Source organism: Peromyscus leucopus, chromosome 7, assembly GCF_004664715.2.
Source record: "Peromyscus leucopus breed LL Stock chromosome 7, UCI_PerLeu_2.1, whole genome shotgun sequence".
Classification (NCBI taxonomy): Eukaryota; Metazoa; Chordata; class Mammalia; order Rodentia; family Cricetidae; genus Peromyscus; species Peromyscus leucopus.
The window spans coordinates 95,028,693-95,055,141 of NC_051069.1; the positions used below are offsets into that span (position 1 = coordinate 95,028,693).

General features: G+C 48.6%; 1 protein-coding gene across 2 annotated transcripts in view; it reads left to right on the forward strand.

The window, feature by feature from the left end:
* Nucleotides 1-16,909: 16,909 nt before the first annotated feature.
* The window catches only part of Poc1a (POC1 centriolar protein A), a 69,806-nt gene continuing 60,266 nt past the window's right edge, over nt 16,910-26,449 (forward strand). For both annotated transcript variants that reach the window (XM_028895324.2, XM_028895325.2), the window contains exons 1-6: nt 16,910-17,328; nt 18,825-18,909; nt 20,541-20,712; nt 21,048-21,227; nt 23,011-23,118; nt 24,215-24,330. In XM_028895324.2, coding sequence (XP_028751157.1) covers nt 17,311-17,328; nt 18,825-18,909; nt 20,541-20,712; nt 21,048-21,227; nt 23,011-23,118; nt 24,215-24,330 — 679 coding nt within the window. In that variant the 5' untranslated portion in view covers nt 16,910-17,310. The remainder of the gene's footprint in view (nt 17,329-18,824; nt 18,910-20,540; nt 20,713-21,047; nt 21,228-23,010; nt 23,119-24,214; nt 24,331-26,449) is intronic.

Sequence of the window (26,449 nt, forward strand, 5' to 3'; positions counted from 1 at the left end):
GAGTCCTAGGAGGTCTAGGGAGGGAGCACAAGCGTCTAGACTTGGCAGAGGGAGTGGCTCTGTGGGTCATGTCACTGGTTCCAAGAGTCTTATCAGTGCTAACCTGTGTCCTATTCCCTGGAGCATGTCATGTTCCTGACAGCGCACACAGGTCAAGGTGGTACGGATGAACTCGGCTCACCCAGTGATCTCAGCTCTCCACAGCGATCCTGGTGAGCTCACGGGCTGTCCTGTGGCAGAAGCCAGAAGGTTCTGAGTGGAAGAGAAACCAGAGAGAAACAAGCCTGTCCATCCCAACCCACCTTCCTGGCCCAGGAGGCCTCCAGTGGGCAGCTGTAGGGGGAGGGGTTTAGCTTGAGCCAGAGTGATTCCAGATGGCTGAGAGTTCCAAGGAGGGGTGGTCAGAGGCACCCCTCTGATCCCCTCCTTTCTTCAACTGCAAGTGTTATCCACCATCTCCACTGAGGTCCCCGGATCCCAGGCTCCACAAGGGGCTATGCCAGCTGGACACCTGCCCTGCTCCTCCCCCCACATCCTCCATCAAACCAAAGCTGCGCATTTGGGTAGCCTTGGAAGTCCAAGGCTCTCTGTGTATCTGCACATGATGACAGTGCTGGCCTTGCTTAACATTCCTAAGGAAATCTCTGAGGATCAAAGCTTTGACTTTGGTGACCCTTTCACGGAGGAAGTTGATTAACTGTGCCCTGGGCCTGGCTTGTAAGCTGAGGTTCCCTAGTCACTTGAGTCAGACCTCTTGATTGTAACACCATGGCTGATGCTTCCTGTGTATATGTAACTAACCGGGTGGGCGCGCGCGCGCACGCGCGCACACACACACACACACACACGCTCATGTGAATACGTGGGTACATGCGTGAAAAGTTTGCCTGCCTGATCCCTCTCAGCTTCCTCTGTCAGCTCTTGTTTCAGACACTACTTGTTGACAGATAAGGATGCACCAGGCACTACCCCAGGATTGTATTCCCCTAAAAGATGCATCCAACTCCATCTCCTGCTGTCAGTGAATCTGATCTTATTTTGAAATAGGGACTTGCAAATGTCAGAGCAAATAAATCCATCCTAGGTGAGACTGGTCTCACAAGAGGGAAATCTGGACACTGAAGGTAAAGAGAGCCATGTGAAAAAAAGGAGGCGGAGCATAGCGAGGTACTTATGTTCCTAGAGGCAATGTCTAGGTGGAGGTGGGAAGTGTGTCCCTCCTTGATGCCTAGCACACCGTATTGCCTATAAATAGAGGGTCCACGTCCCCTGAACGATATTCAAAGCCTCCCTGGCTACTGTCCAGGCTCCTGGGGCCACAAGGTTGAGAGAGAGTGGAGGCCCAGGGTCTAGACTTAATATCGTCTCAGTAGGATCCCAACCCCATTGCCCTGCACCCACTGCACTCTGACCCCACCTTCCATACCGGCCTGAGGATGGGAGCTGCTGCCGCTGCCCAAAGCAGAGCCAGAACAATCTGGTCACATCTGTAGAAAGCTTGGCACAGTTCCGCAGACCCTGAGCCAGGGAGGGTGGAGAGGAAGAAAGGGCAAGGCCACAGGCTGCTTGCTGTTGTGCTGATCTTCTGTGAACTCACAGAGGTTGACACGGACAGAGGTTTCTAGACTCCCTGTGCCCACAAGCGTGACAGGGCACCAGCACACTTGCTAACATGGACAGACGGTGTAATGGTTTATGCTGACACTCCATCTGGTTCCCTCTCTCTTGCCATTTTTGCCTAAACAAACCTCGATTTCAACTACTAGGACTGGAGCCCCGAGGCATGAGGCCTTTCTTGTCCCAGGAGCCCCGAGCCCTGTGTGGGGCAGAAGGGAAACGCCAGGCCCAACTGCGCCTGTTGGGGATGGGTGGACAAGCGGACGCCCTCACTCTTCAGGGACAGCCTTGGGCATTGGTGTGTGACATGCCCCAGGGGGCTTTTGAGTGACAGCGAGTGTCTGTCACTCAACATAGTAACAGAACTGTCACTGTCACTTCCCTTCCCTGCCTCACTTTCCCATAGCGTCCTGGTGTTTCTACAGTCACTCTCCATATAAGTAAAACCCTTCTAATCTACTGGCTTTCAGCCTTCCGAATGCTGCCACCCTTTAATACAGTTCCTCACGTTATGATGACCCTCAAACATAGAATTTGTTTGTTTGTTTTTTCAAGACAGAGTTTCTTTTTTTTCTTTTCTTTTTCTTTTTTTTTTTTTTTTTTTTTTTTTTTTTTTTTTTTTTTGTTATGGTTTTTTGAGACAGGGTTTCTCTGTATAGCGCCTTTCTTTCCTGGAACTCACTCTGTAGACCAGGCTGGCCTTGGACTCACAGAGATCTGTCTGGCTCTGCCTCCTGAGTACTGAGATTAAAGGTGTGCACCACCACTGCCCAGCTTAGAATTATTTTTGTTAGTACTTCATAACTGTAATTTTGCTACTGTTATCATAATGTACATTTTTTTTTTTGAGATTGAGGTTTGTTGAAGGGGTCATGATCCATAGGTTGAGAACCACTGCTAATCCTTTCTCCAGGTCAGCCAGAAAAGCCCAGATTAAAATATACAGGCAGAGGTACATACAGAATCTCACACAGGTATACACGCACACACTGATCCAGACAGACACACAGGATCTCAGACGCAGCACAACCGCATAGATGCATGGACTCACATACAACTGCTGTTAAACAGGCACACGCACACAGATACGCAGTCATAGGTACACAGGTGCAGTCATCCCCAGAATACCCATCAGCGTGTGCACAGACACACAAACACGCATTGTCAGCGGTGACACATACACATATAACTGCCCATCTCCTTCCATCCATTCCATATGATGAAGAAAGGGCCTAAGTGAAGCAACAGACTCCTCCAGGAATATTCAGGTCCTCAGCTAGAACAAGATGGGGCCCCAGGAACCCCAGAGGAGATGAAACTGGCCTGAGCAGCCTAGGCTCCGCATGTTCAGCGATGAGGCATCCATAAAGGAAGGAGACATTTAAGACCAAGTTCAGGCTAGGGGTCAGGATTCCCCACACACTTCACATAGCATTTATCAGGGAGAGGGAATGCATAGAGCCGGGATGAGGGTGGGAAGGTGTGGCCTGTGAGGTCATCCCAGTTGGGTGGCGCAGTAGTGAGGGTAGAGAGATGGAAGACGCTGAGCAGGTGGACCATGGGGAGTCTGGCCTTATCCTGACCATGGGGACCCACAGATGGACCTCAATGGAGGGAACATGTGTGGACCCCAGGGAGGTGGACAAGTGTTTTCTCTCTCCTTCTCCAGGACCTGAGGACCAGCCACTTTCTCTCTGGAGCTCAATCTTTGCCTTGTACAACCTAGTGATTGGGTGACTCATGGATGAACCTGAATGGGACATAAAAAATGATCCTTCATAGAGAGGGTTTTGCCACCTGGGTGAGCTCTTGCTTCTTAGAGCTGGGCCAAGAGGTAACAGCCTCTGAGGAGTGAATTCACCCTGTAGGGTGAGTTTGTTCCTGCTTATCTCTGTGATTCTCCACTTATCTTTCCCTCCCCGATGTTTCTTCTGCTCCCAGAAGCCTCTACTCTGCCACTGGAGTGCCTCCCTGCCCCATGATGAGTTGAACTCCAGTGAGAACACTCACCAAGTTCAGCCTGTTTGTGGCCCTTGTCCTGTCTGCCTTCCATTGTTCAGCAGTCACCAGCCTGTCTGCTGAGCCAGGTACAGGGCCTGGCATGCACATGCTACTCTCTAAATGTGTGGAACCCTGTAACGGGGCTGAGGACATAGCAGCATTCCACAGACACCCATGGAACTGAATTGCTTGCTCCTGAGTGAATAGGAAGCCCCTCCCTGAGCCCAGGCTTCACAGGGGATGGTGGGAAGGATCACCCAATGTCTGTGGATTCCAGGAGATGACTTGTTTATCACTGCCTGGGTGGCCAGCCTCTAGCAGCACAAGGCTCAAAGGGAAATCCACAACACAGGCATGTATTAGACTTTTCTATCTGAGAGGGTTAGGGGGTTAGGGAAAAAGACATGCTTGATGGTTTCCTTCTTTTATTTTTTTTTTTATTTTTATTTATTTATTTATTTTTGGTTTTTCGAGATAGGGTTTCTCTGTGTAGCTTTGTGCCTTTCCTGGAGCTCACTTGGTAGCCCAGGCTGGCCTTGAACTCACAGAGATCCGCCTGGCTCTGCCTCCCAAGTGCTGGGATTAAAGGCGTGGATGGTTTCCTTCTTTACTCTCTATTTCTCTGTTCTTCTACTGTATACTTATCCTTACAACTTAAATACCCCAACAAAATCTTTTAGACAATACAGGAATCATAATGTGGTTACATTCTATTTTTCAAGTGGATGATTATATGAGTACAAGTAAAACCATGTTTTCATCTCCCTTACATGATTAAAAACAAAGTCACCCCAACAATTCACACACATTTAAATCTAAGTAATTTGTTACAGATTAACAGAACATGAGCAAGCAAAAAGTATGTTTTCCCAGCCAACTCTTTTGTTGACAGGCTGCATATTGCGGTTACAAAGAAAGAATCAATCACTTTATTATTTATCTTGAAAGGTAATCTTTTTTTATTTTTATTTGCATTGGCATTGGTATTTTGCCTGCATGTATATCTGTGTGAGGGTGTTAGATCTTGGAGTTACAGACAGTTGTGAGCTGCCATGTGGAAGCTGGGACTTGAACTTAGGACCTCTAGAACAACCAGAGCTCTTAACTACCAGGCCATCTCTCCAGCCCCAAAAGGTAATCTTATAAGGAATCTTAAAGGAATCACAATTTTTATACAAAAAAAAAAACAATCAGTCAGCTGTACTTGAGATCTTTAAGGTGCACACTCACTCATCAATAGTTTCTTATATACAAAAAACAATCAGTCAGCTGTACTTTAGATCTTTAAGGTGCACACTCACTCATCAATAGTTTCTTATATACAAAAAACAATCAGTCAGCTGTACTTTAGATCTTTAAGGTGCACACTCACTCATCAATAGTTTCTTATATACAAAAAAACAATCAGTCAGCTGTACTTTAGATCTTTAAGGTGCACACTCACTCATCGATAGTTTCTTCTATCAGGAGATGGAGGGCAGGAAGGGGCACAAGGAATTAACCATCACCTTTGATCATCGACCAACCCTAGCAGGGAAGTACATCGGCTAGTAACAGTTGGGCTGCTTTGTATTTTTTACCTCAGCGATGTGTCCTTGTGAACTTTAGGTTTCCTGGGGTTTTTCATCTTAAAGTTATTATCAAAACATCTGATCTAACCTGAAGCTATTTTAATGCTTTGTTTCAGCTAATGATGAAAACTGAAACCTGTGAACACATCTCCCAATATTAATGTTAAAAGAATTTAAGCTAGCTGGGCTACTAGGACTCAGTTGTTTTTCTTAATCATTAACCTAAGCCACAGTCTATACGGCTCCTTAATAGAAACTCATGTGTTCTAGCTGTGTGACACTTCCTTGTTTTATTTTTATTCATCAAAACTCTGTATAGGAGCTGGAGAGATGGCTCAGTAGTTAAGAGCATTGGCTATTCTTCCAAAGGACCCAGGTTCAATTTCCAGCACCCACATGGCAGATCACAACTGTCTGTAGCTCCAGTTTCAGGGGATCTGGCATACATGCAGGCAAAATACCAATGCATATAAAAATAAATGAATTTTTTAAAAAAAAAACTCTGTATAAACTGACATTATTATTATCATTTAGACAGTACAGTTTAGGAAGATATCATCTTCATAATAATCCACAGGTAAAAATGCCTAGTAGAATAGGATGTTTCCATGAGATAAACACACTACATTACAGGCAGTGGGGATCTCCCCACACCCATTCACACCATGGCAGATACCAGAGAAAGATGGCAGCAGCAAACATGTAAAGGCACAGCAGAAGCAAAAAAACATTCTAGGATTGTCTGTGGTCTCAGGGCCTTGTCTATGCGAGATTCACCCATCAGGGAGTTGTCTCCTGGTGAGTTGACACCAGGAACTTCAATTGCCACCTGCCGCTCCTCTGACATGTCCACCGGCACTTGCTAAACAAGTCTGGATGGCTTTTCCTGTGCTCAGTCAGGGACAAGTGCCCCAAAGGTCACCATCAATCTCTGTCTGCCCCCAGGGAGCTCCAGTTCTAGCATGGAAGACAAACCCAACCACCTCAGCAGGGAGGAGGCTGGAGCCTTAGGGTGTAGCCTGGAGTCATAGGAAGCATCTCTGAGGAGGTGATATGCAGGCTAGACCTGGAAGAGCGTGATCTTACAAAGCAAAGATTTGGGGTAAGCCAGTGCAAAGGACGGTGTGGTGAAGTGAGGCCTGGATGTGCCCCTTGACTACATCCATCACTGAGACCAGAAAAATCTCCTGTATATCTAGCAGTCAGGCAGGCCGAAGGTAAAGCTGCTTCCCTGCAGCTGTCCACTAGAGTGGGCAGTCCAGGTCAGGGCCAGTGGAGGAAGAGAAGGAAAACAGACCTGGAACTGATCTCAGAACCTTCTGGCTCTGACCAGGGGACAGTCTGTGGACTTGCCAGGGCCACCATGGGAGGCCGTGCGCACTGACATGGCACAGAAAAGGGACACCTGGACTTGTTTAGTCTGTAAACTGAGGCACCAGATGGAATCATGAAGCAAGATGAGGTTACAGCTGGGACTTGTACTCCTGGTCAAAGCTTCACAGCTAGATGATAGTTTCCCTGCTCCCTAAGGGCAAGGCAGGGATGTCCTTTCCAGTGAGGCCCCACGACGGCATCACAGCCACCATGGGGACCTTTGCAAACTCAAGCTTCTGCCATCTTCCCTGACGGAAGCCAACTAAAGCAGGCCTGAGAACTGACATTTATAGCAAGACCTCCGTGGATTCTCCACTGCACCTGCATCCCCTGGAGGTGTGGGCTGGGGGGACTCATCCTATTTGATGATCAGCTGAGCAGTCAGGCATGGCATAGTGGTACACACATAATCTGAACAAACACTCGGGATGTGGAGGCAGGAGAATCTGGAGTTTAAGGTCGGCCTGGCTACATCATGAGTTCAAGGCTAGCTTGAATTCCACAGTGAGACCCTCTTTCAAACAAACAAACAAACAAACAAACAAACAAACAAAAAAGGCAGGGCAGTGGTGGCACACAACTTTAATCTCAGCACCCCGAGGAAGGCAGATCTCTGAGTGTGAGGCATCCTGGTCTACAAAACAAGTTCCAGGATGGCAAAGGATACACAGAGAAGCCCTGCCTCAAAAAACAAACAGACAACAACAAAAAAAATAATCAAGTGCTGCCAGTACGACTGCTCAGCAGTCAAAGGCCCTTGTCACCGATGACGCAAATCTGATGATCTGAGTTTGATCCCAGGAATTCATGCAAAGGCAGAGAGAACACATTCCACAGAGTGGTCCTCTGACCTCCACATGTATGCTGTGGCAAAGCACCACATTAAAAACTGTTGCTCAAACTTCTAAATGGTCTTTTAATAAAAACCTGGAGCCAGACATTGGTGTAAATGCTGAAAGATCAGAGAGACAAAGGAACAAGCCACCTCTTACCTCTAGCACTCCTCAGCCTGAAAAGCCTCAGCCGATAGGCCTCTGGCTGAATGAGCTTCCTCAGCCGAAAAGGCTTCCAGTTCCTGTCTCCTCACGCCTTATATACTTTTCTCCACCCAGCCATTAAAGGTGTGTGTGCCTCCCAAGTATTGGGATTGAAGGTGTGTGCCACCACCGCCTGGCTCTGCCTCCCAAGTACTGGGATTAAAGGTGTGTGCCTCCACTGCCTGGCTCTGTGTTTAATCTAGTTGCTTGTTCTGTCCTCTGATCTTCAGGTAAATTTTATTAGGGTACACAGTATATCACCACAAAAAAGGGCAGCACTCAGGAGGCAGAGGCAGGCAGATCTCTGTGAGTTTGAGGCCAGCCTGGTCTACAGAGTGAGTTCCAGGACAGCCAAAGTTGCACAGAGAAACCCTGTCTTGGAAAAAAAAAAAAACAACCAACCAACCAAACAAACAAACAAAAAGGGCCAGGGATGTAGCTTAGTGATAGAGAGCATGCTTAACACAAGCAAGGTTCTGGGTTTGAATCCCCACTACTGAAAATAAAAAGTCTTAAAAACTATGACCAGGGACTGGAGCCATAGCTCAGTGATTAAGAGCACTGGCTGCTCTTCTGGAGGACCCCGGTTCAATTCCCAGCACCCACATTTGGAAGCTCACAACTGTCTCTAACTCCAGTTCCATCTAACACTCTCTTCCGGCTTCCACAGGAACCAGATACATGTGATGTACACGACATGCATACAGGCAAAACATCAGTATTACATAAAATAAAATAAAAAGAATTAAAAAAAAAAAAAAAAACCATCTGGCCAAGCGGTGGTGGCGCACGCCTTTAATCCCAGCACTCGGGAGGAAGAGGCAGGCAGATCTCTGTGAGTTTGAGGCCAGCCTGATCTACAAAGTGAGTTCCAGGAAAAGTGCAAAGCTACACAGACAAACCCTGTCTTAAAAAACCAAAATAAATAAATAAGTAAGTAAATAAGTAAATAAATAAATAAAAAATACAACCATCTGAGTGACAGTGAACCTTCACAGGACAACTAGGGACTTTTAAGTACGAGACCGGCTGCTTTGGGACAGTCTTGGCTCCATCTCTTTTGTCGGGGGAAGGCAAGTCTCCAGAGCCCCCTTAAGTATTGCAGCATCCCAAACTGGTTCAGACCTCTTAGTCTTTCTCCCTGAATACAGCAGAACTAAGATGTCAGGCCTGCAGACAGATGGGTTCTAATCTTAGTGCCTCCTTTACCAACTTTGTGCCTCAGTTTCTCAAACAGTAAAATAGGCTTAGTACGGCACTGCTCCTGAGGTCATGGTTAAGACTTCATTTGCAGCCAGGCAGTGGTGGTGCACACCTTTAATCCCAGCACTCGGGAGGCAGAGGCAGGCAGATCTCTGTGAGTTCCGAGGCCAGCCTGGGCTACAGAGTGAGTTCCAGGACAGGCTCCAATGATACACAGAGAAACCCTGTCTTGAAAAACCAAAAAAAAAAAAAAAAAAAGACTTCAGCCGGGCGGTGGTGGCGCGCACCTTTAATCCCAGCACTCGGGAGGCAGAGCCAGGTGGATCATTGTGAGTTCAAGGCCAGCCTGGACTACCAAGTGAGTTCCAGGAAAGGTGCAAAGCTACACAGAGAAACCCTGTCTAGAAAAACCAAAAAAAAAAAAAAAAAAAAAAAAAAAAAGACTTCGTTTGCATTAGTTATCTATCCACACAGTAGATGAGAGTTATTTTCTCCTGACAGTCTGGTTTCAGGCTACTTCCTGAAGTCCTATTATGCTCTGACCTCTATGTTCCCATCTCAAATACTCTGGAAACAGCCAGAGAAGCCCTGTTATGGAGCAGAAAGAGTTATGGCCAATCTCATTCTGTCCTGTTCCAGGTATCTAGGTTGGACTAGTATACCTGACCCTTTGCCTTTACCAGGATACTGGGGCATAGGCCAAAAAACTTCCACGGGTACCATAGATTGGGCACCACATCCCTTCATGACCTTACCAGAAGACTAAAGTCCAAGTGGTCAATGACTTGCCTGAGGCCACAGAGCCAACTCAAAATCTGGAGCTGTGCTGGCCAATATAGTAGCCATAGCCATATACAGCTAACTACATCTAAATGAATTAAGGTGAAAAAAGATGAAGATTTCAGTTCTTCAGGCACGCTAACCACAGTTCAGGTATTCACATATGACCAGTGGATACCATGTTGGACAAAGCACATGGACATTTGCACAGCCCTAGGTTTCTAGTCTTTTGGTCATTACTAGTCCAGAGCCAGGGTTCTCAGGCCTGGCTGTCCATAGGACTCACCTGGAGAGTTTTAAAACACTGACATTAGGCCATGCATGATGGCACATACCTTTAATCCTAGTACTAGGCAGGAAGATCTCTGTGAGTTCAAGCCCAGCCAGGTCTACAGAACAACTTTCAGGCTGGCCAGGGATATATAGTGAGACCATATCACAAACAACATCAGCGATGTTAAGCTGGGCATGTAGTTCACTAGGTAGGATGCTTGCCTAGCAAGTACAAGGCCCAACATTTGAGTCTGGTGCCTTAGATCCACCCCCCACCATCCTGACATGATAAGGATGAAACCCTGGGTTTCATCCCAGTACCATATAAACTGGGCATAGTGAGCATGCCTGATCCAAGTATTTAGCAGGCAGAGGCATGGGGATCAGAAATTCACGATTCTCTTAAGGCTACATGATGAATTTGCTGCCAGCCTAGTATACAGGAAGCTGTTTAAAACAACAAAGTATGCTGGGCGATGGTGGTGCATGCACTTGGGAGGCAGAGACAGGCGGTCTTTCAACAACAACAACAACAACAAAACTAAAACACCTGAGGGGCATGTGGAGCTCTTTTATTTCACTGTAGCTCTAGGGCAGGGTGTGTGGTTTACCGGAGACCAATTCCCAAGGATCCAGTCTACTTTTCTGTCCTTACAATCTGGTTTTACCCCTGATTTCATCTGCCTTGTCCTGATCCACATACTTCTGTTTATCTCTCTTTTTAGACCTTTCTTGAGTGTGTTACCTACAAACTGTCCTTCCTAAACCAGATAAGGCAGCCCACACCCAAAGTCACAGAACTTGGGACACAGAGGCAAGAGATTAGGAGTTCAAGGTCCCCTTTGGCTATATAGTGAATCAGGGACTAGCCTGGGGTACATGAGATCTTGTCTGAAAACAAAACAAAACAAAATAAGAAACAAGGCCGGTTGTGGTGGCACACGCCTGTAATCTGAGCACTCTAGAGGCAGAGGTGGGCCAATCTCTATGAAATCTAGGCCAGCCTGGTCTACACAGTGAGTTTCAGGCTATCCAAGGCTACAGAGTGAGACCCCAGTCACAACAACAAAGGACAATAATGAAATAAACCCAGTGTGCAGATGACAATATGTCACCGGAGGAAAATGAAGCAGGGATAAGGGAGGAGAGGGCTGATGTTTTAAGTAGAGTGGTCATGATGTTTGAACAAGTCCTCATGGAGTGGATAGTCAGAACCAGTTGTCACTGGCATTGAATCCAGTATAAAAGTCCCGAGCATGGAGCCAGGCACACTCTCGTTCAATGACTGATGAGGCCCGCGAGGCCGCAGCACAGAGAGCTGGGAAGAGCACTGGGAGTCGGACAGGAGGCGCTGCCTAGACTGTTGGCGCAGAGGAAGTGTGATGTCATACATTTCATATTAAGTGACAGAGAAACATCAGGCTCCAACATGAATTAATAGCTCATGGGATGTCCCCACCCTCATGTAGCAAGTATAGAACTATGATTATACTATAATTGAGAACACCAGGCTGGGAGAGGCAGTGTGACTCTTACTAGCTTATCCAGCTTTCGAGGGGCAGGGGGGGGCCGGGGGGGGGCGGGGCGGGCAGAGCCTGGATGCATCCCCAGACCAGCCTAACCCTGGGGACAAGCCCTGAGCTGCCCTGGCATAGAATTTCAAACCCAGGCCATGGGCAGATACAGACCAGATTGCCTGAGAGCCCTGATAGACTCTCCAGGACTGGGCTAGGCTGAGGAGTGGGGTCCCTGCCTTTCCTATTTCTGTCTTCACTCCATCCCCGGATGGTCTGAGAATTTGGGCTGTAGAATGATGACGAGATGAGAGGTTCACGCAGGTGGACAGAGACTTTCTGGTACAGGGGCTTGGAAAGGCAGTGCCTCTTGTAGCCCCTCAACATTATGCTCCCTGCAGCAAGGAGGCTCCTCAAACACTGAACTCTGACACAACGTGGAGGTCCCCGTCAAAACTGCAGTTCAATCTAATGGAGCGGGAAAGGCAAACGGCCTGCTCACTGAGGTGGGGCTTCTCGTCCCTCTTCCCTGGTGGACAGGGAGAGAGAAGACTGGGATTTGGAAAGATCTGGAGGAGACCTGGAGATTGAGCAAAATCTTCCTGTGACTCTTGGTTGGAGCAAAACTATTTTATATAAGTTTTTCTTTTTCCTTCTTTTGTTCTTTTGAGGTGGGGTCTCTCTATGTAGTCTTAGCTGTCCTGGAACTTGCTATGTAGACCAGGCTAGCATCGAACTTACAGAGACCTGCCTGCCTCTGCCTCCCGAGTGCTGGGATTAAAGGTGTGCGCCACCACTGCCTGTTCTTAAGTTTTTCCAAATTCAACTTTCTTTTTTATTTTGTAGCACTGGAGATGGAATTTAGGGCCTTGATGGAGCTATAGCTTCAGCTTCCTTTTACACACACACACACACACACACACACACACACACACACACACATATTTACATTTATTTAATTAATTTATTTTTGTGTTTGTGGACACACATGCCATGGTGCACATGTGGATGTCATAGGGCAACTTGAAGGAGTTGATTCTCTGCTTCCACCACGCAGGTTCCTTCTTTGGTGGTGGTGGTGGTGGTGGTGGTGGTGGTAGTAGTGTGTGTGTGTGTGTGTGTGTGTGTGTGTGTGTGTGTGTGTGTGTGTGTGTATGAGTAAAGATCAAAGGAAGCAAGAAAGTAGTTTGGTTTAACACCACTAAGTAGCCAGTGTTGGTTCAAACTTCAGGAAGTCTGACCCCAAGTAGTTTATTTTAGGCATATTAAAACTTAGAAAGCCAGGCAGTGGTGGCACACGCCTTTAATCCCAGCACTCGGGAGGCAGAGCCAGGTGGATCTCTGTGAGTTCCAGACTAGCCTGGTCTATGAGCAAGATTCAGGATAGGCACCAAAATTACACAGAGAAACCCTGTCTTAAAAAACAAAACAACAACAAAACAAACAAAAAAACAAACAAATACAAAAACACCTTAGTAAAATTTGGTGAAAATATTCCTAGTGACAATGGACTCCATCTCATATGCGTAATTAAGAATGTGATTATATCAAAACTCTTTGTAAAGTACATGTGACACCTTCCATAAAGATAGGTTCTGTAGATTGACAAGCTCACAATAAGGGCGTGGGGAAAGATTTCCACATGGTCTCGCCACATTGATAGAGAAAAAGGTCATCAGGCTATTAACAACATCCATTCCCAGCCTTCTAGGTAGATAACAGGTTATGCATCCCTTCCTTTGAAGAACAAGCCTGTGTTTTTAACATTCCTAATTCCCTTAGTGCTTTTCTGTGAGCATGAGGACCTCCATGCCTCCCATACCTTCTGGGATTGAACTTAATTACCAGGCTTGCTTGGCAGCAGGCACTTTTCCCTGCTCAGCCATCTCACTGGTCCTTTCCTTTGAAAAATATTTATTTATTTAGTTAGTTAGTGTGTACCAGAAGAGAGGGTGAACCACTGAGTTACTTACAGGAGTATGGACAAAGGGTTAGTTAAACTCCTTTTCTCGTTTTATTTTGATTTTTTGAGACAGGGTTTTTCTGTGTAGCTTTGCGCCTTTCCTGGATCTCGCTCTGTAGACCAGGCTGGCCTCGAACTCACAGAGATCCGCCTGGCTCTTCACTTTTTATTTTGAGACAGGGTCTTACTGTATTTCCCAGGCTGGCCTCACATTCACTCCGTGGCCCAGGCAGGCTAAGAACCTGAGATCATCCTCTCTCAGCTTCTCCGGTAACTGTGATTACTGGGCTGAGCCACTGGGCCTGCTTAAAGCCAGTCTTCTGAACTGAAGATTCCTAAACCAAGGGTGTTGAACAGGTGAAACAGACAAACCTGCTGCCACCCAACAAGAAAACATCCCAAGTTTAGTAGACAGACTTCTCTGCATTCCCTGCCCCACCCCACCCCCCATCCCACTCCCCACCCCTCAGCACGTGCCTTGAATATTTACCTGGCTACAGAGATCAGGCTGTGCCCTGCTCTAATTACGCCACCTTGTGTGAAAGAGTGTCTTTCCAGCTCTGCCGGGCCCTTGGTGACTCCATGGAACACAGCAGCGGCTGGCTTTATTGTGAATGCAAACTCAGAGGCAGAATGACTCTGTATTTCTTTGTGCATGTAGGCTATCACTACCTGTCTAGGCACCAACTATGATACAAGTATTTAAGATTGGAATCATGGGGCTCAGTTGGACCAGTGCTTGCCTAGCATGCACGAATCCCTGGGTTCAATCTCCACCGTTGTATAACCCAAACAGGATAGTACAAACCTCTACTCCAAGAATGGAGGCAGTATCCTCTGGGGTTCAAAATTGTCTTCAGCTATGTAGTGATCTGGAGGCCAGCCTGGGCTACATGAGACCCTTCTTGTAACAGGGCCCCAGACCTTAGCCCAATTGACTTCATGGTAGAAGTTACTATACCATTCAGGCTGTCAACTCAGCACAGAGAGAGAACCGCCTGCCAAAACTAAAACAAAGGCCTGATCCATCCAAGTCCATGCTTATGGGGAAATCTCTAAATGGACTAACCTTGCTTTCTGGCTTCTGTAGTTCCTCTTCTAGCTCACAGTTCTTGTTAACTGAAGTATGTCAAGCAAGAATATGGTTTTTGTGTTTAAAAGCTGCCCCTGAGAAAGGCTCACTGCTACACTCAGATCCCAAACACCCCGTGTAGATGCTGGCTGGCTAATAAGACTTTCTGTTGGCTTAAACACACGTCTGAGCATTCTTCTCTGGTGGCAACCCCATAATATTCTCAATGAAGTCAAGAAAAAAGAAAAAGATTAGAATAAAGAACTTGTGGCTGGGGCTGGAGAGAACAGTGAAGGGCATTGGCTGCTCTTGCAGAGGACCTTGGTTTAGTTCCCAGCACCCACATAACTCACGACTGTTTGTAACTCCAGTTCCAGGGGATCTGATGTCTTCTTCTGGCATCTGTAGACATCAAACATATGTGTGGTGTATATACATACATGTAGGTAAGCATTCATATGCATATTATCTTTTGTTTGTTTTGTTCTTGGAGACAGGATCTCTCCATGTAGCTCTGACTGTCCTGGAACTCACTCTGTAGACCAGGCTGGCCTCGAACTCACAGACATCCACCTGCCTCTGCTTCCTGAATGAATGCTAGGATTAAAGGCATGTGCAACCACCACTCAGCTCACATAAATCTTAAAAAATAAAAATAAAAGGGGGGGGGGCTTAAGAGATGGCTCAGAAATTAAGAGCACTGGCTGCTCTTCCAGAGGTCCTGAGTTCAATTCCCAGCAACCACGTGGTGACTCACAACCATCTGTACTGAGATCTGGTGCCCTCTTCTGGCCTGCAGGCAAAACACTGTATACATAATAAATGAATAAATCTTTAGAAAAAAAATAAAAGGATCTGTGACTGCTATAGGAAGAGGCAGAAGGATCTCTGTGATTTTGAGGCCAGCCTGGTCGACAGAGCAAGTTCCAGGAAAGCTAGGACTACATAGAGACCCTATCTCAAACAAACTGACATAGCTTGTGAATTTATCGTTATTCGATACATTTTGACATTGTAGAAATATACAAATGTGTCCATCATGTTTCTGGCATGGTGTGCTCATGACACTTACAGGCAAGAGAACAAATGAATATTGTTATGGGAAGACTGAGAAATTGTCCCCTGAACAGTGCTGAACAATCCAGACTGTATTGTGTATGTGAGCAACTATTTTTGTCTTGGGAATTTCACAGTGTCTAAGTTAAGTTGGCCCAAACATTTCTAACGTAAAGGAATCAATTATATGCCAACATAATTAAAATAGTGTCAGTTATATATCCACTTCTTCTTTTTTTTTTTTTTTTTTTTTTTTTTTTCGAGACATTTCTCTGTGTAGCTTTGTCTTTCCTGGAACTCACTTGTAGCCCAGGCTGGCCTCAACTCACAAAGATCCGCCTGCCTCTGCCTCCCAAGTGCTGGGATTAAAGGCGTGAGCCACCACCGCCCGGCTCCTAAAGACATTTTTAAAAATTATTATTTTTAATTAAGTGTGTGTGTGTGTGTGTGTGTGTGTCTATGCACGTGAGCGCAGGTGCCAAAGGAGCCCTGAGGGGTTGAACTGACTTAGAGCTGGAGTTACAGGCAGGTGTGAGCCATCTGCAGGGGAGCTGGGAATCGACCTTGTGTCCCCTGGGAGAGCTGTATACACTCTTAACCAGTGAGTCATTCTTTGAGGTCCAAATACACTTCTCCACACGCCAGTTTCTGAGTTTACTGTCCCTGCTGATTTAGGGACACGGTCTCAAGCCTAGGCATGTGGTAAGAAACCTCAGGATACATCCAGATCTTAATTAGTGTTGGAGTATGGACAAGTTGGCCTACCCAGGAGAGGTGATGGAAGGTTCTTGAATCTTACAAAACATCCAGTTCAGGTCAGGTGCATGTTGGGAAGATTCCCATGGGAAGCGCAGTAGGAAAAAAGGTCACTAAGGGCCCCCACTACTTTCACTGCAGGAAGTGAGAAAGGACGGCCTCTGCTGGTCAGGCCCGGGAACTGCGTCCTTTACCTTTCGCTAGGGTCAGGTTACGTAGGCACGAACCCAAGATGATCCCCCAGACTACGCAGAGATGGGAATACATGGACTTCTTTTAGACATAGCGTATGTAAAGGCTCCTCAAGGCTGAAGAGTTCTGAGAAGGCCAGGCTGCAATCACATTCACTCTTAGGACGAACGGAGAAGACATTTTTCCTGAGGTCAGCCAGTAAAACCAGAGAGACTTAAGAATTGAACACAGGTCTCTCTACTCCATGGTTGTGATTCTGAATGACTCCAGCCCTTTTAAATAGACGCTTAGGAGCATTCGGAGGAACCAACCATCCTGAGGTCCCGAGGGGCGAGTAACCGATTCTCAATGGCGCCCTAGGCGGAAGCTTGAAGGCAGCACCAAACAGCAACACCAGTGTCCTCCTTCCGGTATCCTTAAGGCCGTCACCCTGAACGGTAAAGCTCCGCCCACCCCGGGGCGTCTCGGGAAATGTAGTTCTACCTTTATTTAGACTGTAGGGTAAGTGCTATGTAGAACTTCATTTCCCGGAGGGCTGCGCGCTCTGTTACCTGAGCTAGACGATGAGCCGAAGGCCCGAAACCTTTATTTAGGTTTTTTTTTTAAGTTCTCAGAAGGAAGGTGTGACGGCGAACTGAGGTTTTTGGCTACTCGGCGGGTTATCTCATCTGGCGAAGCTGGAAGACGAGACCTTGGCGCCTGTCGAGCGGCCCCACTTCCGGTCGGCGGGGAAAAACATAGGGCTCTTCTCCTTTAATTGCAGTGGGCGGGACGCGGCGACTGCGCCGGCGTTGCTATTGGCGGCGATTGGGGGCGCGGAAACTGAACTGGCACAACTGCCGCCGCCACTACCTCGGGATTTTGGGGTGCTCCTGGTCCTGCCAGCCCTGCCAGCCCCGCCATGGCCGCTCCCACCCCGGTAAGTCCCTGTAGAGTGGTCGCCTGGGTAGCTGGAGCAATGGCCGCGAGAGGGATTCTGGGGTTGCCTCCCACTAAGGCCGTGGAGTGGGTCTGGGCATTGACTCAGCTCCCTAAGCGCCAGGCTACAGATGCTGGACAACCCGGGCGAGCAAACAGGTCCCTGCCTCAGGGATTTACAGCTTAGCAAAGAAGACACATGCAAGGCCTCGTTGTGGCCTAGGACCTGTGTGAGCCTCGTCATCCAGTCCTCTTCTTATGTCTTCTTGGAGGCGACGTCCTTTCCAGTCGGTGGAAACAGTAGGCCATTGGGATGCCTGAGGTGTCGGAGGCCTGCAGCATGACGTGGGACCGACTGTGACCTCTCTCTCAGTCCAGAAAAGGACTCCAAATTGGCCTTTTAAATAAGAGTTCGCTTCCAAAGTGCCTGGTGCTCTGGTGAGGCCCTGATGCACCAAGACTTGGGCAAAAATAGAACCTCGACTTTTGACTGCCAGTCTGATATTCTGTTTACATAAATAACAACACACTGTCTTTAGGGGAGAGGAGGCCCACATGCAGGGAACTATGCAGGGAAGAGGGCATTGGGAACGGGGTCCCACTGATCAGGCTTGGACCTGAACATGCTTCTGCCCACTGAGCCTAGGATGGACACTGCCTTGCCTTTATTTTTCCAAGAGGCTCAGGTGAGGAAAAGAGACAGAATGGGCACTTGCTGCTTAGTTGGAGCCCTCCCCCTGAACTACCACTCCATCTGTTAAAAGGCGTGGTCTGGCAGGTGTGTTGGGGGTGGAGCTGGGCACTGGGCCTCACCTTTGTTTTGGGTACAGCTTTGTGGGGTAGCAGTGGCTGTGCTATGCCATAGTAGTGTCCTTTCCCAAGCTGGGTTCCTTGGAGCTCCTAAATTTTTTTTTCCCTAAGTTTTTGATGTTTAGGGTGGAAGGAGATAACTTATTATGGTTGGTGTATAACTCCTAAAGTCTTGTGTGTAGCTCTGGCTAGCCTGGAACTCACTATGTAGATTCAGGCTGACCTAGAACTCACAGAGGTTTACCTGCCCCTGCCTCCTGAGTGCGGGGATTAAAGGTATGTGGCGCCACACTCGGCCCATATTTGGTTTATTTGTTGTGGATTTATTGATTCATCTGCTCATGGGCCTGTGTTTGCAGATTGTGTCTCCTTACTTTACTCATTTATTCTAATAGTTTTTAGTGAATTCCTATATGCAAGTTATAAAAATGAGTGGTCAGGCGGTGATGGTTCACACATTTAATCCCAGCAATTAGGAGGCAGAGGCAGGTAGATCTCTGTGAGTTTGAGGCCAGCCTGGTCTACAGAGCGAGTCCTGGACAGCCAGGACTGTTATATAGAGAAACATTGTCTCAGAAAAAAAAAAATACCTTGAGTGTTTTCAACATCTCCTGGTTCTAGGAAGAGTCTTGGTCCCAGAGAAGCCCCTTCCTTGGGCTTTACCCATTTGACCTTGCTCTCCCTTAGGATGACCCCTCACTGGAGAGGCATTTTAAGGGCCACCGAGATGCAGTCACCAGTGTGGACTTCAGTCTCAACACGAAGCAGCTGGGTAAGAGAAGGCATCCATCTTGTCTGGGGCTGTAGATTCTAAACTGAGAGGGCTGAGGTTCTTCCTGGGAAGACTGGTGTGGGAGCACCAGGTACAGCCAGGACGTGCTGTCTTTCTAGTCCTTTGTATTGCTTATGAGGCTCCATGAGCTCCGTCGTGCATGGCAAGGGTATAATGCTCAGAGAGGTGAGCAGCCTTGCCAGGGTCATGCAGCCTTTATTTATTTTAATTTTTTCCTTTTATTGAAAAAGATTCTTTTTCTCACAAAATACATCATGATTACGGTTTCCCCTCCTCTACTTCTCATAGTTCCTTCCCACGACCCCTCCCATCTGGACCCATTCCCTTTCTGTCTCACATTAGAAAAAAAACAGGCTCCTAAGGAATAATAATAAAATATAATAAGATAAAACAAAAACTATCGCATCAGAGTTGGACAAAACAAACAAGGAAAAGAACCCAAAAAGAAGGCACAACAGTCAGAGACACACTTGTTCCACACACTCAGGAACCCCATAATGGACATTAAATTGGAAGCTATAATATATACGAAAAGGAATTGGTGCAGATCCATTCAGGCTCTGTGCATGCTGGTCATGCATCCTTTGAGAGACTAGGGTCTAGGTTTTTCCACATCCTGGCCACTTCTTGAGTCTGCACTGTGGTGTGGGCCCCAAACTGGCTCCTTTTTCTTGAGTCTTCAGTTTGATTGCCCTCAGGAATGTGGCACATTTTCTTTTTACAGAGACCTACTAGTGAGAAAGATGTTGAACAAGGCCCATCTCCCAACTCCATACCACTGCCCCTTCCTTGTACACTTCCTTATATTTGTTCCTAAATAGCTTTCCTGCTGCAGATTCCTCCTTTCTCCACGGATGAGGCTTGCCTCTTTATCTTGTTGTTGAGGTTTCCTGCCAGAAGCTGTCAGTGTAGTGGTTTGCTGTAAGCAAAGAGGGAGCTGAAGCCATTTTTCCCTGTTCCTTCCTTAGGTGTCTTGCTAAGTTTCGTCCTTTCTTCTATTTTTAATTTATTTTTAGATTGTCTTATTTGTATGAATGTTTGCATGTTTGTGTACCACGCATGTGCATGGTGCCCCCAGAGTCCAGAAGAGGACACAGGACTTCCCGAAATTGAAGTTATAGACTGTTGTGAGCCACCCTATGCTTGCTGGGAATTGAACCTGGATCCTCTGGAAAAGCAGCCAGTGCTCTTAATGGCTGAGCCATCTCTAGCCCCAAGTTGGTCCTTTGAACAGTTAAAGGCCTCTGTGTCTGACTGGCCCCTGAGTGTCGGGAGGACTTGCCCCTGTGCTCTCCGAGTGTCACTGGGGAGAGCCCACAGGGGTCATTTCATAGGACCCTGGGTTGCAGTCAGAAATGGCATGGGAATGGCCTGTCAGTCCGGTTCCTGTGTTGGCCTGCTGCATGGAGAACTGCCAGGCCATAACTCTCCCAAATCCATGTCAGCAGTCCTAGGAAGTGCGGGCCATCCCATGGGATCCTTTTCATTGCCCTGCTGGGGGTGCCTGTGCAGGTGGAGCTGGGCTTGTTGCTCTCCTGTGTCCCCAGCAATGAGGCAGGTGCTCAAGGTTCTTGAGATCTGAGAATAATCATGTCACCGACTATCCTCAGCCAGCGGCTCCATGGACTCATGCCTCATGATCTGGCACATGAAGCCCCAGTCACGTGCCTACCGCTTCACGGGCCACAAGGATGCTGTGACTTGTGTGAACTTCTCCCCGTCAGGACACCTGCTTGCCTCAGGCTCCAGAGACAAGACTGTTCGCATCTGGGTCCCCAATGTGTGAGTTATGGATCAAGGGACTGACAGCATCGAGGGGCTTGGTGTAAGAGCTGTCCCTCCTTGGGTCCTTATCCTGGCTTTGAGCTGGTCACAGTGGGACATGTGACCTCTAGAGGTGCCAGCAGAGGGCTTCAGTTGGGGCTGTCTTCTTAAGTTGGAAGGACTTGTGAGGGTAGAGGTGGGGGAGAAGCACTTTGTTTCTGTTGGGGAGGCTCTTGCCTTTCTGAGGGGAGACCCGGACAGTCAGGCCTGGAGAGGCAGAGAGAACTTGCTGTACTTGTAGTTCCTCATGTCACTATTGTGACTCTCCTGAGTCTGGATGTCTGTCCTCACAGCAAGGGTGAGTCAACCGTGTTTCGTGCACACACGGCCACAGTGAGGAGTGTCCACTGGTGCAGTGATGGCCAGTCGCTCGTGACAGCCTCTGATGACAAGACAGTCAAGGTGTGGTCAACTCATCGCCAGAGATTCCTCTTTTCCCTGAGCCAGCACATCAACTGGGTCCGCTGTGCAAAGTGAGCATTCCCTGACTGGAAAACCCGGGAGGATTCAGGGGTTGTGGGGGACAGAGAGGAACTGTGTCAGCCTGTGACCTTGGGCGAGTTGTGTAGCTTCTCTTTGATGTATCCCTGAGCCTTGATTTCCTAATCTGTACTACGTCAACAGTTGCGGTTGCCGCATTGAGCTTGTCGGGAGCTTCATTGAGCTCATGTGTGATATTAGTCAGCCATGCCCCTCTGCCAGGGATGCTGAGAATTCCCAGGACAGCAGCAGCAGCAGCAAGCTCCTGTCGGCACCCTGTGCATTTACCCCTCCTCCTTCCAGACAGTTCTGCCAGCTAGGGAGCGTCCTTCTCATTTGGTAGAAAAGGAAACAGGCTCAGAAGAGTGTCTTGCCTGGGGGCATGCAGTGGGTAGGTGGTAGAGCTTGGACCTGAACCCACATTTCTCTGGCACTCAGGTTCGCCTACTTTGCTGTAGCAGGAGTTTTCTCTCTGGGTCCTGCCAAGCCCCGGCAGTCCCTTAACCCACTTATAAAATAAACACACAGATGCTTATATTATTTAAACTGTTTGGCCTAATGGCTCAGGCTTCTAGCTATCTAGTTCTTACATCTTAAATTAATCCATTTCTATAAATCTATACCTTGCCACGTGGCTCGTGGCTTACCAGCATCTTCACATGCTGCTTGTCTTGGCGGAGGCTGGCAGTGTCTCCCTCTGCCTTCCTGTTCTCTCAGTTCTCCTCTCTGTTAGTCCTGCTTATACTTCCTGCCTGGCCACTGGCCAATCAGTGTTTTATTTATTGACCAATCCGAGCAACATATTTGACATACAGACCATCCCACAGCACTTTCCTCAGAGCTTAATTGTGCTCCAAAGCTGCTAGGTGGGGGCTTGATGTTGAGGCCCTGGCTTGGTGGGGTGGGCGGCAGTGCCGTGACATAGCGTGCCAGGTGACTTGAAGAGTTGCAGACACAGATATGCCTGTCTGTGGCTGCTTCAGCTCCTTCCAACAGAGATTTCTCATGTCACAGCTCTGCTCCAGAGGAGGGCTTAGGGTGGCCAGAACGCTAAGAAACCATGAAAGTCAGAGGTTAGGGACCATTAAGTTATCTTCCTCTTCGGATACCGTGGAAGTTACTTATTCCCTAGGACAGAACCGTTCTTTATTCTGGGAAGGCCCTGTTCTGAGAGGTCTTATGCTCAAGGACCTAAGAATGGGGGGGCGGGGCATGATGTCCACAGTAGGCCTCTGATGGGGGGCCTCAGGCCCCCCATGTGTTTTGTTGGCCCGCTGTGTTTTGCTGATGTACCGATGTGGGGCTCCTGCTCTCCTCCGTACATCATCACACAGCACCAGTTGTGTATTGCTACAGGCCGGGTGCCTCTGGGTGTTCTGTGCATCGTGCTGCTGCATGATGACTGTGGGCACTGGAGAGGATGGATCTCAGAGGGGCGCCCCTTCGGGAGCACTGAAGGTGTCAGAGCAGCACATGGAACCCTGGTAGTTCCTGGGTCAGGTAGCTGGGCCTAGTGGTGCACACCTGTAGTCTCAGGACTTGGGAGGCAGGAGGACTGCCATAGTGTGAGGCCAGCCTGATCTACATATAGAGTGTTGCAGTCCAGCCAGGGCTACATGGTGGGACCCGATGTCAAAACAACAATAACACAAAAAGCTTAAAAGGCTCAAAGAATCCCTGGATCAGGAAACAGCATGCGGGGAGAGGTGGCTGCAGGCCATGGAGTGGTAACCCAAGAGTCGGTTAGTAGTGCGCCTCATGCCCTGTTCAACGTAGGTTCTCCCCTGACGGGCGGCTCATCGTGTCTGCCAGTGACGACAAGACTGTCAAGCTGTGGGACAAGACCAGCCGGGAGTGCATCCACTCATACTGTGAGCATGGCGGGTGAGTCCCTGTTGTGTCCTCCATCTGCAGGTGCTCCTGCACAGCTCTGGCCTTTGGGGACTGGGACTTTGTAAGTGGCAGCCCTGCTTGCTGCTCTTTGGCTGACTTGCCTTTTCTATGAGCTTTGTACCTTTTCCTTTGTGGATGGACAGTTAAGCCTGCTCCCCACCCCACAGAGAGCAGAAACACTTCACTTAAAGTCATGCAATAATTTGGTCTCTTTCCCCCTTTAGTTTCTGGTTCTCAGAATATACTGTGTCTCTCAGAGCATTGAATCAGCCCTCTAAACGGCATGTTAAAACCTAGCATCACCCGTGGTGGTGATTTATGAATGAAAGCCTCCGGTTCTTGTAGCAGCCAGTGGCTCTTTGTTCTGTGCCATATCATACATGGAGAGTAGGAGGAGCCTGCCTCTGAGCAAGACTTAGCTTTCCTAAGTGTCTAAGCAGACTGAAGCTTTACTCCTCTTTCTGTAAGCCGGGACTCACAGGCAGGGGCCCCTCCACAGTGCCCGAGTACCATGGATAGTGTTCTTGGCTGTCTTCTAGAGATAGATGGATTAGTAGTTCTTGTAGCCCTGGTGGACCTTCCCACCTGTGCCTCAGTTGGCAGGACCTGTCTTGGAGCTAGCCCTGGCAAAAGGAACCTCAGAGCAACGTGGCTGACTTGTTGGTCTGAAGATCGCTGTTTCCACTTGTACTGAGAACTCAGCAGTGGGCTGGACATGGTTACACGCGCTAGTTATCTCCGTACTGAGGAAGGGGGTGGGAAGATGGGTCTGGGTACATAGTGAACAGTGAGCTGTTGTCTCAAAAAAAAAGTCGGGAGGGAGGGAAGGAGGGAGGGAAGAGAGGGAGGGAGGGAGGGAAGAGAGGGAGGGAGGGAAGAGAGGGAGGGAGGGATGTGGTCTCTGATAAGTCTACTTTACTTCACTGCTGGGCACTGATGTCACCTACCTCTTGGTCTTTCTTGGCCACCTGGTAAAGAAGCATGTCCAGGTTGAGGGAACTCTGTGGACAAACAGGGACAGGATACTTCTGGGTCCATCCTAACCCAGGAGGACCTCTCAGGGCACATGACTGTCCTGTCTCTCCAGCTTTGTCACCTACGTGGACTTCCACCCCAGTGGGACGTGCATCGCCGCCGCGGGCATGGACAACACGGTGAAGGTGTGGGACGTGCGGACTCACCGGCTGCTGCAGCACTATCAGCGTGAGTGGTGAACAGTGTCCCAGCCAAAGGGAGCCCGGTGAGATGGCGGCTGGTGCTGAGACGGCTAGTGCCAGGCTTTTGGTTCATTGCTGGGGTGACTCACCAGGCCCAGGCCCAGCCCTGCCCATAGTGGTCATTGTTGGTGGGAGCTTGGCCTTATGGTATTCTCCACAGATCTGCCTAGAGCCGTGAACCAAGTAGAAGATTGACTTTGGCTGCGGCCAGGCTCCGCTTCCAGGCCCAGGCCCCTTATTTAACTGTCACCTTTGAATGGCAGAGCAGTGGGGAGTTGACATTGGTTTGAAGCTCAGTCTTTTTTTTTTTTTTTTTTTTTTTTAATTTTTCTTTCTTTTTTCTCTTGAAAAATTAATTTTCTCCAATATTATTGACTTTTATTCATTCATGTTAAGTCACCTGAAATGGTATCTGTTGCATTTAAATGCTCATTAATGTAAATGGCTGAACAAATCCATCTCAGTGGATAGTCAATATCCCACAGTTAAGTCACTTCAACACAGCCATGACAACTCCCACACCAGATCAGTACTTTATTTTGTAAATTTTGACCCGTTATTACTCCCAAGTTTTTTATATATATATTCAGCTGTTAAGTGTACAAGACAGGGTTTCTCTGTGTAGCTTTGCGCCTTTCCTGGAACTCACTTGGTAGCCCAGGCTGGCCTCGAACTCACAGACACCCCCTTGGCTCCGCCTCCCGAGTGCTGGGATTAAAGGCGTGCGCCACCGCTGCTCGGCCGGGAGCTGTCTTTAGCACTGGCTACCCAGTATCCCCAGCAACACTTTCTTGGTTGCTTCTCAGCTGTCGGACCGCTTTCTTGAGTCCCTGAGGTGAGCAGACCTGGAATGGGGAGAAGTTCCTGGCTTGGGACAGGACAGAGTGGAGTGTGGGTCCTGTAGCCAGCTTCACCATTCCCAGCTGTGTGACACCGGCGGGTTCACTTGACTCCTTGGAGCTCTTGGGACAGTGATAGGGTTCATCTTACGTTGATTTCATATGCTATGGAGTTGGCGTTAGTTAGCTCATGTGAAGAATGGAAAGTGGCTGGCACAGTATGGCAGCAGTGACAGTTCCTGCTGCTCCAGGCTCTTCCGGGATTCGTCTAGGCATACAGTACACTCCGCCACCACCAGGTGGCAGGCCTTAGCCACGAGAACCAGGTCTTTCTATTCTGAGAGCCTAGACATCTGCCACTGGTGTTCTTTCCCTTCTAGAGCAGAACAGCACTGTGCAGCTCAGCCTTCCGTCTGGAGAGGTGGGGGCCTCCCTCAGGCTCAGAGACTTCTTTTTTCTGTTCCGGGCCAGGGCTAAGGGAAGGCCCAGGGTTGGAGACTGGGCATTATCTCCACGTTGACTGGTGAAGGCGGCAGAGCCAGGAGGGCTTGGACAGAGAGGGGAGGCAGGAAAGGGACAAGGGCATGTGGCAGCTGGGCATGCAGCAGCCGGGAGTGCAGGCTGTGTTCTGTGAGGGGTGATCTGGGAGCGGTAATCCGATGAGAGAGGGCGAATAGGGATTCTAGTGCAGTGCTTGGTGTGCTGTGTGCCGCACAATTCCCACGCTGGGAGAAGAGGATTTCTAGCTGTCTCTGGCAGAGTCCGAGTCTCCCTGATGGATCAGGAGCCTAGAGCTGGTGTTCATAAGTTAGAGCAGCATGCACTCACTGGAAGGACCTTGAATGCCACCTCTAAACCTAAGGTTCCAAATCCTCGTGGTTGGCAGTTCTGGGGCATGATACTCAAGGAGCAAATGGATGAGGGGCATTTGAGAGGACAAGTGTTGAGTAAGGTTCTGCGAGGGTGTGTGGGGGTGATAGACCCTGGCCGCTGGTGCACGGCTTTCTGTGCCCAGTGTAGCAGGCATCAGAGTGCAGAGGGTCAGACCACGGGGACCACTTGTGTGCAGTGAGTAGAGGCAGAAGCAGATGCTGGGGTGGTGGAGGGTCCCACTGGACCCTGGGATCTGGGACATGAGAAGGGCCAGTGCCACATTCTGTGCTCTTATTATTGGAGGATCACTGAAGAGCCAAGGTCTCCAAAGCAGCCAGACTGAGACCCATGGGAGAGCTGGGGGAAGGCAGAGGCAGGAGAACGGGGTCTCAG